This window comes from Oncorhynchus clarkii, chromosome 4 (assembly GCF_045791955.1).
Source record: "Oncorhynchus clarkii lewisi isolate Uvic-CL-2024 chromosome 4, UVic_Ocla_1.0, whole genome shotgun sequence".
In the NCBI taxonomy this organism is placed as follows: Eukaryota; Metazoa; Chordata; class Actinopteri; order Salmoniformes; family Salmonidae; genus Oncorhynchus; species Oncorhynchus clarkii.
This window is the reverse complement of record NC_092150.1, coordinates 59,907,229-59,920,200: the sequence shown is the minus strand read 5'-3', so window position 1 is coordinate 59,920,200 and position 12,972 is coordinate 59,907,229. Positions and strand designations below refer to the sequence as shown.

At 41.6% G+C, this 12,972-nt stretch overlaps 1 protein-coding gene across 1 annotated transcript in view; it reads right to left on the bottom strand.

The window, feature by feature from the left end:
- Positions 1-10,985: 10,985 nt before the first annotated feature.
- LOC139407751 (meiosis-specific protein MEI4-like) overlaps positions 10,986-12,972 on the bottom strand; it is a 43,923-nt gene continuing 41,936 nt past the window's right edge. Inside the window, exon 5 of the mRNA XM_071151610.1 lies at positions 10,986-11,816. Within this exon, the coding sequence (XP_071007711.1) occupies positions 11,538-11,816 (279 nt within the window). The 3' untranslated portion in view covers positions 10,986-11,537. The remainder of the gene's footprint in view (positions 11,817-12,972) is intronic.

Below are 12,972 nucleotides of genomic sequence, written 5' to 3'. Positions count from 1 at the left end.
GCAACAGGATATGAAAGATGAGGAGATCACAGGCAGTGAGGCAGGCAGGGACACAGAGACAGAAACAATGGAAGTGATGCCTATCAGCAGAGCCAGGGCTTCTCAGAGCGAGAGCAGGTCATTCACCATGCACCGCCGCAAAGTTAGCATACGTCCCAAACCTGGGCTCTGGTCAAAAGTAGTGTACTATATGTGGAATAGGGTGTCATTTGGGACGCAGCCTTATTTAGTGTTTCGTGGCCATTATTACACTCAAAAACAAATAACCTGGAGTCCGAGGCAAGCAGAGCAGAGCACATCACAGACAGTCTGCCTCACCTTCGCTCCACGGCAATTTAAGAGAGGATAACGACAGTGGGGACTGGGGAGGAAGATGCAGCACTGACACCGCAATGTTATTCAATAATTGCATCCAAACTGCTCACGCACGTCAACAGGCTAAGCGTAGCCAGGCGCTAAAATAGAACTTGGTTCTATTTGTGACGCTTGACGCGCTGCAAGTCCCGCCTCTCCCATCTCTTGATTGGTTTTTAGGAGCATATACCCACGTGGGTGATTGAAAGATGAACTGAGGTACTCACTCCAGTCCAGTTGGTGGTAGTAATGCACCTCAAAAATGGTTGCCAACCGCCATATAAAGTCCAAAGAAGAAGAAGAAGACTGAAGGAGGAGAGATTACTATAAACTACCTCGGTTTACCCTTTTATCTGTGGATTAATTGTTGGAGTAGAGGACCTTGTGCATTTCAGGTAAAATAATAACCCAATGTTTATATCACCGGACAAATTAGCTAGCAACAGACAGCTAGCTAGCTAAATTGCCATGACTGTTTAATGCTTTTCGACATGTCCCCAAATGAATATAGTTGCTTCAGAGTTCGTTTTGATATTTGAACCAGTGTGTCCTGATCATGTCTGGTGTGGATGGACAAAATCAACGGGCACGTGATGACGCACGCGGACGCTCCCAGCATGTAAGGCTGAGTTTAGACAGGCAGCTCGATTCAGATTTTTTTTCCACTAATTGGTCTTTTTCACATGAGATATTTTTCAGAGCTGAGCTTATTGGTCAAAAGACCAATTAGTGAGAATAAGATCTGAATTGGGCTGCCTGTCTAAACGCAGCTTTATAGACCCTATTCAGTCTGTCCACAGAGCCATCGCTGCTATGCACTGAAGCGTGTGAATTCCTCTCCCTCCCTACCTAAGCAAATTATGTCAGACTCTAACATATTTACTAAGAACAATTTGATGAGTGATGCTTTTAATCAGCAATTAATCTCGGCAGACTTTTTATTTGAAAGAAATTGTACTTTAATTGACCCTGGTCAGTCAATCGACCACTATTCCCTCTCCCAGCCACTAGTTAGCATGATGGAAAATCTATCAATTTGTAGTGAATCTTTGTTTTCCTTTCAACAACTTTATACTTGTGATGTGCTAGACACTCTGCTTACTAACCCCTTAAACTCGTGAAAATGGGCCTATAAGAATATGGCAAATGTAAATGTTTCTAACAGAAGAACTACTAAAAGCATATGCATGACCATGGTATCAATTGAAAGAGAACACTTTGGAGATTATGGGGAAATTATCAGACCAAAGCGGGGACACAACATTTAAACTAACAAAAGAAAAGAATCCAAACTGTACATTTCAAAGCATTTGCCCATAAGACAATTTAAAAAATACTCTGGATACATTCAATAACATGAGAATATTCGTTGACATTTTGGAGTAGGTGCAAGATAGGAAAATAAATATCACAAGGGTTTGAGTGAGAGGTCTAAGTGGGGTCTCCAAGTGGCCACAAACCTCTCCTATTGTTATAAGTGACCTTATAAGTGTTGAACTTTAAAAAGCCTACTTCAGACAAACATTGTCATTTTGATGCGCATAGAATGGAGTCATGAGTGCGTTCACGTGAGTGTTCTGCAGGTCATTTTTATTCACAATACGACAAACATAGGCATTATCAAACATCTGACCTTAATGTTCAGGACAACCCAGGGTATAACGCATATCATCCTTGTAACTGTGGATCATAAAAGTTGATACTGTAAATTACATGAGTTTTCAAACGTGGAAATGTGAAGTGCACATTTGTACTCATGGGTGTGCAGTTTGCTTGAAGACATCAAAGCGGTATTTATTATAATTCTCAACATCTCATCTTTCAGAACACATCGACTCCTCTCGATTTATAGCATTTCCCACACTCAGACAACAAAATATGTGCAAAGGTAGCCCAATTAGCGGGAGGTATGGGGACATCTTCTTGTAATAAAAAAATGGTTAAAAAAATGATGTAGTAATGATGTTTATAATGTCTGTCAGTCAAAACCAATACAGTGCTTTATTCAACACTCGGCTTAAATCTTTCTTAACCTCAAAATCTATTCGAAATGTGCATCAGTCGGGCTTCAGACCATAGCACCATCTCAGCAGCAACACTGGTTTTAAATGTGGTGAATAGTTTGGATAGAAAGAAACAGTGTGCTGCTCTATTCATTGGCTTGTCTAAAGCGTTCAACACTGTCGACCACTCTTTACTAATTCAAAGGTTGTCTGAAATTGGCCTGGACCAGGCATCTTGTAATTGTTTTAAAAACTACCTGACAGATAGGACGCAATGTGTACTTTCTGATGGTGTTAAGTCAAGTATCCTTTATATTACAAAAGGTGTCCCACAGGGGTTGATTTTAGGTTCTGTACTTTTTACTGTCTATATACTGTATATAATAGTGGTCTATATGTAACAAAAAAAAATCACATACTCCTGTACGCAGATGAAACAGTTGTGTATGCTATTGCACCCAATCAATCATTCAACATTTATTTTATAAAGCCCTTTTTACATACAGCAAGTTGTCGCAAAGTGCTTATACAGATATCCTGCCTAAAATCCCAAAGAGCAAGCAATACAGATGTAGAAGCTCAGTGGCTAGGGAAAACACCCTAGAAAGCCAGTAACCTAGGAAGAAATCTAGAGAGCAACCAGGCTCTGAGGGGTGGATAATAAGAGTACACGGTTGACCAGTGTCACGATCGTCGTATGGAGTAGACCAAAGCGCAGCGTGGTTAGAATACATTCTTCTTCATTAATGAAGAACACGAAGAACACTTAAACAAAAACAACAAAAAGAATAAGACAAACGTGACCGCTATATAGACAATGTGCTAACGTGCAACATAACATAGACAATAACACACGAAATACCCAAAGAAGATGGCTGCCTAAATATGGTTCCCAATCAGAGACAACGATAAACACCTGCCTCTAATTGAGAACCAATCTAGGCAACCATAGACCAACATAAACACCTAGATGAAAACAACCCCATAAATCTACAAAAAACCCTAGACAGTACAAACACCCTAGAATATGACAAAAACACACATATCACCCATGTCACACCCTGAGCTAACCAAAATAATAAAGAAAACAAAGAATACTAAGGTCAGGGCGTGACAACCAGGCTTTTTGGGGGGCTGCAATCTGCTTTTGCTGCTTTGCAGAAAGCTTTTGTGGAAATGAGATTGGTACTTAATACAGATAAAACCAAGTACATGATGTTTTCCAATTTACTTTAAAAAGTTTCCGATGATTTATGTATATGTATATTGGATAGTGCCCTCATTGATCACAGATAATTCATTCAACTTTCCTGCAAGTGTTAGACTATGGTAAAACCATTTTTATGAATGCGAAACCATCAGATCCAGTTTACCACAGAACACTTTTCTTTATTACGGGCGACAGGTTTAGTACACATTATTACATCCTATATCAGAATGTAGGCTGGCCAGCTCAAGTCTCATAGATTGGTACACTGCTCTCTTTTTGTTAATGAAGCCCTTTTGCACCAACTTCCACTGTACCTAAAGACTTACCAGACCCCATCACAGGGATGGCTAACTCTAGAGGTCCTGTTGATCTCTACAGAATTAGGTACATCTGCATTCAGTGTTTTTGCACCCGTGTATAGAATTATCTGCAGAGCTCGCTGCAACTTGATCCCCTGTTACCTCTAGGGCAGTAGAAGTTGTTGATGGAGGACCTCCGTGTTGAGGAATGTGATTGCTTTTCTTAAATTGCTTGTAAATAAATATTGTATTTGTAAATGTTGTAAATGTGTATTATTTGTCTACATGCAGGGATCCCTTGAAAAAGAGGCCCTGCTAAAATAAAGGTTAAATAAATAACTAACTAAAACACTATAGTAAGTCAGACTTAGGGTATCACTGCTATAGGACAGGGGTCTTCAACCTTATCTTGCCCTGGGACCACTTCCCAGGCAAAGTGGAGACCAAGGGACCCCCATCATACGTTTTCACGTCTTTTCTTATCATCGGGTGACTGATCATGGAAAGAAGTAATCAACATTTTCAAATGAATAGATTTGGTAGATACATTTTTATTATTTTGACCTCCCCACATTATAATTGGAAGAGGAAGTGTAAACGCTAACATAGCCTATTAGATATAAATTTTTGCTAAGAGCCACTGTTAAGATGGTAAAATGCCCAGTGCAGTTTCCTGTGTTTTATATATATTTCCACACTATGTGGTTGGAATAATACTGTGAAATTGTGAAAATTATGTTAATGTCCTTTTAGAGTAAGAGCTGTTTTTTCAGCCTGGTTTGGTGGGATGGAGTTCTCGCCGCCCATGGTGAACATGCAGTAAATTGGTTAATAAGACAAATAAGAAAGGGAGGTCCAAACCACTCTGCCAACGACAACAAATTTTCAGTTTTCCCCTCCCCACTCAGACCACTCCCATACAGTCATAGCAAAATTCTTGCTTGAGATATTGCTCTTTGCTAGGAAGCAATTTTTGTTTCTTTTTGACCATTTTAATAGAAAACAACCTCAGTAAGGTACCCAGAAATGATTTCACCCAGAAATGATTTAATATTGACATAAAAAACAGCTGCATTGGACCTTTAAACAAAGGTTAGCCATGTGTTGGCAAAAATGTATGCGCAAGTCAAGAAAGCTTACCAGCAGCACTTGCCATACTGGTAGCCTATTCGCAGGTGCTTATTCAAAGCCTATGTCAGATATTCCAGTGACTGTAATTGGCTCCAGTGAGTGTAATTTGCTCAATATTAAGAGTTTACATAAGTAGAAAGATATTCTCCTCGTTTCTACTATAGGTATGTAATTCAAAATTAGTTTATTCTGTTGTTGCTAGCGATATTCATCAAAACATTGAGAGAAAAAAATCCACTGGCAGTAGGGGCAGCGGAACCCTGGTCGAATACCCCTGCTATCGACTTACAATAGTAAAAACAGTAAGTCAGATTTACTCTAGTGTTACTGATAATTAATGTCACTGACAATCTATACAATCATGTCTTAAAACTCCCTAGAGTCGATATCTGTTGTCGTGTCTTTGGCTATGCCGGATTAAGTGATATGACATGCTATTCTATAAAATCCTTTCTCCGTAATTAATATGACCTGATTGAGCTAACCATGTAAATGTAATTAACTAGAGAGTCAGGACACCACAAAATAATATTTATAGAGCTGTTATCTTCCGAATAAACTCTTAAAGACCTGGTAATATTTTACATCAATAACAGTCAATATTAATCGTCACTTTAATTCAGTCTCATCTGAAAATGGTATATTCTTGGTTATCTTCACGAACCCTGGCTAACAAGTTGAATCAGCAATACAAAATTGGGTTTAATTATTTATTTACTTACTATTTATTTACTTACTATTATTTATTTACTATTTACTTTCACCCAGGACAACGGAATGGATCCCATGCAGCGACCCAAAAAAACGACTCAGAAAAAGAGGGAAACGAGGCGGTCTTCTGGTCAGACTCCGGAGACGGGCACATCGTGCACCACTCCCTAGCATTCTTCTCGCCAATGTCCAGTCTCTTGACAACAAGGTTGATGAAATCCGAGCAAGGGTAGCATTCCAGAGGGTCATCAGAGACTGTAACGTTCTTTGCTTCACGGAAACATGGCTCACTGGAGAGACGCTATCGGAGACGGTGCAGCCAGCGGGTTTCTCCACGCATAACGCAACGCATATAAGGCCCTGCCCCGCCCTCCTTTCGGAAAAGCTGACCACGACTCCATTTTGTTGATCCCTGCCTACAGACAGAAACTAAAACAAGAGGCTCCCACGCTGAGGTCTGTCCAACGCTGGTCCGACCAAGCTGACTCCACACTCCAAGACTGCTTCCATCACGTGGACTGGGACATGTTTCGTATTGCGTCAGATAACAATATTGACGAATACGCTGATTCGGTGTGCGAGTTCATTAGAACGTGTGTTGAAGATGTCGTTCCCATAGCAACGATTAAAACATTCCCTAACCAGAAACCGTGTATTGATGGCAGCATTCGCGTGAAACTGAAAGCGCGAACCACTGCTTTTAATCAGGGCAAGGTGACTGGTAACATGACCGAATACAAACAGTGCAGCTATTCCCTCCGCAAGGCTATCAAACAAGCTAAGCGTCAGTACAGAGACAAAGTAGAATCTCAATTCAACGGCTCAGACACAAGAGGCATGTGGCAGGGTCTACAGTCAATCACGGACTTCAAGAAGAAATCCAGCCCAGTCACGGACCAGGATGTCCTGCTCCCAGGCAGACTAAATAACTTTTTTGCCCGCTTTGAGGACAATACAGTGCCACTGACACGGCCTGCAACGAAAACATGCGGACTCTCCTTCACTGCAGCCGAGGTGAGTAAGACCTTTAAACGTGTTAACCCTCGCAAGGCTGCAGGCCCAGACGGCATCCCCAGCCGTGCCCTCAGAGCATGCGCAGACCAGCTGGCTGGTGTGTTTACGGACATATTCAATCAATCCCTATACCAGTCTGCTGTTCCCACATGCTTCAAGAGGGCCAACATTGTTCCTGTTCCAAAGAAAGCTAAGGTAACTGAGCTAAACGACAGCACTCACTTCCGTCATCATGAAGTGCTTTGATAGACTAGTCAAGGACCAATCACCTCCACCCTACCCGACACCCTAGACCCACTCCAATTTGCTTACCGCCCAAATAGGTCCACAGACGATGCAATCTCAACCACACTGCACACTGCCCTAACCCATCTGGACAAGAGGAATACCTATGTGAGAATGCTGTTCATCGACTACAGCTCGGCATTCAACACCATAGTACCCTCCAAGCTCGTCATCAAGCTCGAGACCCTGGGTCTCGACCCCGCCCTGTGCAACTGGGTACTGGACTTCCTGACGGGCCGCCCCCAGGTGGTGAGGGTAGGCAACATCTCCACCCCGCTGATCCTCAACACTGGGGCCCCACAAGGGTGCGTTCTGAGCCCTCTCCTGTACTCCCTGTTCACCCACGACTGCGTGGCCACGCACGCCTCCAACTCAATCATCAAGTTTGCGGACGACACAACAGTGGTAGGCTTGATTACCAACAACGACGAGACGGCCTACAGGGAGGAGGTGAGGGCCCTCGGAGTGTGGTGTCAGGAAAATAATCTCACACTCAACGTCAACAAAACTAAGGAGATGATTGTGGACTTCAGGAAACAGCAGAGGGAACACCCCCCTATCCACATCGATGGAACAGTAGTGGAGAGGGTAGCAAGTTTTAAGTTCCTCGGCATACACATCACAGACAAACTGAATTGGTCCACTCACACAGACAGCATCGTGAAGAAGGCGCAGCAGCGCCTCTTCAACCTCAGGAGGCTGAAGAAATTCGGTTTGTCACCAAAAGCACTCACAAACTTCTACAGATCGACAATCAAATTCTACAATCGAGAGCATCCTGGCGGGCTGTATCACCGCCTGGTACGGCAACTGCTCCGCCCACAACCGTAAGGCTCTCCAGAGGGTAGTGAGGTCTGCACAACCGGGGGCAAACTACCTGCCCTCCAGGACACCTACACCACCCGATGTTACAGGAAGGCCATAAAGATCATCAAGGACATCAACCACCCGAGCCACTGCCTGTTCACCCCGCTATCATCCAGAAGGCGAGGTCAGTACAGGTGCATCAAAGCTGGGACCGAGAGACTGAAAAACAGCTTCTATCTCAAGGCCATCAGACAGTTAAACAGCCACCACTAACATTGAGTGGCTGCTGCCAACACACTGACACTGACACTGACTCAACTCCAGCCACTTTAATAATGGGAATTGATGGGAAATTATGTAAATATATCACTAGCCACTTTAAACAATGCTACATTATATAATGTTACTTACCCTACATTATTCATCTCATAGGCATACGTATATACTGTACTCTATATCATCGACTGCATCCTTATGTAATACATGTATCACTAGCCACTTTAACTATGCCACTTTGTTTACATACTCACCTCATGTATATACTGTACTCGATACCATCTACTGTATCCTGCCTATGCTGCTCTGTACCATCACTCATTCATATATCCTTATGTACATATTCTTTATCCCCTTACACTGTGTATAAGACAGTAGTTTTGGAATTGTTAGTTAGATTACTTGTTGGTTATTACTGCATGGTCGGAACTAGAAGCACAAGCATTTCGCTACACTCGCATTAACATCTGCTAACCATGTGTATGTGACAAATAAAATTTGATTTGATTTGATTTGAGCTACAGCGGTGTTTGTCAAACCAGGAAACATCCCAAAAATCGTCTTCTCACAAAAATGTCTGTAGCGTCATAATGGTTTGGTGTATAAATTAATAACGATCCCTCTACTGAATGATGACTCTCACGAACACGTGTTTTGCTCTAGGATGTACAGAAGCCTCACAAGACTTGTCTGAAGTAATTATCAGTAAAAATTATGGAAGTACAGTGCCTTCAGAATGTATTATTCTTATTTTTTCCAAATTTTGTTGTGTTACAGCCTGAATTTAAAATGTATTACATTTAGATTGATTAAATTTGTGTCACAGATACCCCATAATCTCAAAGTGAAATTGTGGTTGCTGAAAATTTGGGAAACTTAAAGCTGAAATGTCTTGAGTCAATAAGTATTCAACCCCTTTGTTAAGGCAAGCCTGAAGTTCAGGAGTAAAAAATGCATTATAAGTTGCATGGACTCATTCTGTGTTAAATAATAGTGGTTAATGAGGTTATGATTATTATGTTTTTTGTTATTGTTGTACTTTAACTCCTTTTTCTCCCCAATTTCGTGATATCCAAGTTGGTAGTTAGTCTTGTCCCATTGCTGCAGCTCCCCTACAGTCTCGGGAGAGGCGTAGTTTGAGAGCCATGCGTCCTCCGAAACACAACCCTGCCAAACCGCACTGCTTCTTGACACACACCTCGCTTAACCCGGAAGCCAGCCACACCAATGTGTCGGAGGAAACACCATCCAGTTGGCAACCGAAGTCAGCTTGAAAGCGCCCGGCCTGCCACAAGGAGTCGCAAGAGCGCAATGGGACAAGGAAATCCGGGCTGGCCAAACCCTCCCATAACTCTTATTAATTAGGCTGTGGATGGTGTATCAATACACCCAGCCACTACAAAGATAATGGTGTCCTTCCTAACTCAGTTGCTGGAGAGGAAGAAAACTGCTCAAGGATTTCACCATGAGGCCAATGGTTATTTTAAACAGATACAGAGTTTAATGGTTGTGATATGAGAAAACAGTGGATGGATCAACAACATTGTAGTTACTCCACAATACTAACTTAAATGACAGAGTGAAAAGAAGGAAGCTTGTACAGAATAAGAATATTCCAAACATCCATTCTGTTTGCAACAAGGCAAGTAATACTGCAAAAAATGTGGCAAAGAAAATAACTTTTGGTCCTGAATACAAAGCGTTATGTTTGGGGAAAAAAATCCAGGACAATACATCACTGAGTACCACTCTTCATATCTTCAAGCATGTTGGTGGCTGCATCATGTTATGGGTATGCTTGTCGCCGGCAAGGACTAGGGAATTTTTGGGCAGATAAAAATAAAAGGAATATAGCTATAAGTACAGGCAAAATCCTAGAGGAAAACCTGGTTCGGTCTGCTTTCCAACAGACACTGGGAGATTAATTATTTCAGCAGGACAATAGCCTAAAACACAAGGACAGATCTACACTGGACTGGACTTACCAAGATGACGTTGAATGCTCCTGAGTGGCCTAGTTAGTTTTGACTTCAATTGTCTTGAAAATCTATGGCAAGACTTGAAAATGGCTGTCTAGCAATGATCAACAATCAACTTGGCAGAGCTTGAATAATTTTTGAAAGAACAATGGGCAAATATTGTACAATCCTCTTAAAGATTGTAATTTCCGCCAAAGGTGCTTCTACAAAGTATTGACTCAGGGGTGTCAATAATTATGTAAATTAGACATATGCATTTAATTTTCTATATATTTGAAAAAATGTCAAACATGTTTTCAATGTGTCATTATGGGGTATTGTGTGTAGATGGGTGAGAGCGAATCTATTTCATTTATTTTTTATTCAGGCAGTAACACAACAAAATGTGGAATAAGTCAAGGGGTAAATACATTTTGAATGAATATGGAAGTACTTAAGTGCCCAAAAAAGGGTTAAAAATGTGTAAAAAATAGATATACTAAATTCCTGAGCTTTTTTTATTTTTATATATATATATCTCATATTTAGGACAGACACTTCAAAACAAACTTCAATTTTATACATTTTTGGACTATCTGTTTTGCCATGTATGAATGTTATTCAATGCGTTTCTATAGGCTAATAGCAGTTAGGCCAAATTCAGTGTTTTATGAAATTATTCATAAAACATTAAAAAAATCATGCTAAATGTTCGTTGGTATTACCATCTTAAAACAATTCCATATGTTAGCTTAGTAGAATCCCAGTCCAGGGCCCTTCTGTTTGAGATATTAAAATTCTGACAATAGAGCGATGTAAAATACAAATATTTTGGAAAGATCAGGTAAGGAGCAGGATGTTGCTTTTAAAATGTTAAATATATCAGCTAATACTTCCAAAAACAGGTCTAATAAATCAAAGTCTAAAATCCAAAATATTTACATGGACTTTAATCTGTAAAGTGAAAGGGGAAAATCTGGAATACAAACATTTAGGCTTTTTTCTATTCAAGTCCTTTTAGTAAAAATGTTGCTAATAGAATCAACAAATTAAAACGTGGATGTCTAAGCACAAACATTCTGTACATTCCTTCCTTACAGTAATATGTTCCTATAAATAGCTGCTCATACAATACTCAGCATGTTAATTCTACATTTACAGTCTGTAAATAAAAACTAATTAAAAATGTAATGCTTTTTTTCTAATGTCATCCACTGTAGTCTTTCTCACATTGCCACACAATAATAATTGGTTTAGCTTACTATACGAGCCACAAAACTATTTTTAGATTCTTCTTCTGAGGAGAATATCAAATGGAGCCACCACCTCATTCTCCAGTCCTGTCAAGTCCTGTCTTTTGATTCCTGCTAAGTTAGTCAAATCCTCCTTGACTAACTGCACCAACTTCTGCAGCCCTTTGAAGTAGAAAGATCTGGAGGTGGAATTACACGCGTGTGGCGGTGCCGCGCTCGTTCCTGGAAAGCCAGTCTCAGGTCTGGGTGTTGTTGATGTCGGAGGGGGCGAGGAGAGCCCCTATCCGCCACATGTAGAGGGAGTACAGAGGGAAATCATCGGACAGGAGCAAGACGCTATGCTCCAGCCGGCCCAGAAGGATCCTCTGCTCTGGGCTCCAGTGGTGCCCAGTTCCCCCTGTGGCCCCTGGAGGTCCTTGTCCGACCTGAAGGAGCTGCTCCAGGAGCCAGAACAGATAGAAGGAGTTCTCATACAGGGATATGTCAAACTGGCCGGACCCCTCGCTGCTTTCCCCCTGAAAAACACAAACATCACAGAGGAAATTAAAGTAAACTACCTGGCTGGAATAAATACCAACAGCATCTCACACTTAATATTTGAACTCAACCTGCTCTCAGGTCATTTTACAGGCTTCTAAAAAGAGAAATGAAAAATAATTATATACAGTCAACCGAATTTAGAGAAAAACTGATGACAAATTGTTTTACTTGTGTGCAAAAAGTGTGCTTTGAAGCCTAATTCCAGTTGACTGGTATCACTGTGTGCGTGTATTTGTGTATGTGTATGAGTGCCATTTATGCTTGTGCTGTTTGTGTGAGTGTGAGTGTGTGTGTGTGTGTGTTTGTGTGTGTGGAGTGAAAATGAGTAGAACAGCAGCCAGATGGCTGTCAGGTGCGGCTCCAGGCTGCTGGCTGTCTCCAGAGAGCTGACAGGATGTGAAATAGTCTCTCCTGCCTGACTCACTCGGACCCCATCTGGGTAGATCACGAACATACACCTCCTCTCCCTGGGGTGCTAATGGTATAGTCTCAATATGGCTGCTGCCATGAAAACTAAAATAAATAAATAAATAAGATGGGTGCAGTGAAATGTGTTGTTTTACAGGGTTAGCCATAGTTGTACGGCGTCCCTGGAGCAAATTAGGGTTGAGTGCCTTGCTCAAGGGCACAGACATATTTTTCACGTTGTTGGCTCGGGTATTCGAACCAGCGACTTTCCGGTTACTGGCCTAACACTCCAGCCGCTCGACTACCTACCTACCTGCCTCCCGCTCCTCAAGTTCTGAGGCTTGTGTCACATCTCAGGTGGTTCCCGTAGTGTTAGAGGTGTATTCCCAAACCACAACAACCCGGGAAAGTATGATCAAATATCTACGGTAATCATAAGGCTTATAAATGTTTCGCAATGCAATCTATTCCCCCAATAGGTTGTATCACAGAAAACAAGATCACACATTTTCCCATTAATAATGCAGCAGGTTGGGAAATTAAAATGTAGATGAAGTCCTGAAATGAACTGCAAGACCTCTATCGGTGGCGGTGGGGGGTCTGGGTTCCTCTCCCCTCAGAAGTAACTTTCCACTTAGGTCCCATGGTAAATATCCCGCTATTATAACAGAGGAAGCTATTCAATGAGCTGACCAATGCCACCATGGAGAATAGCACCGAACA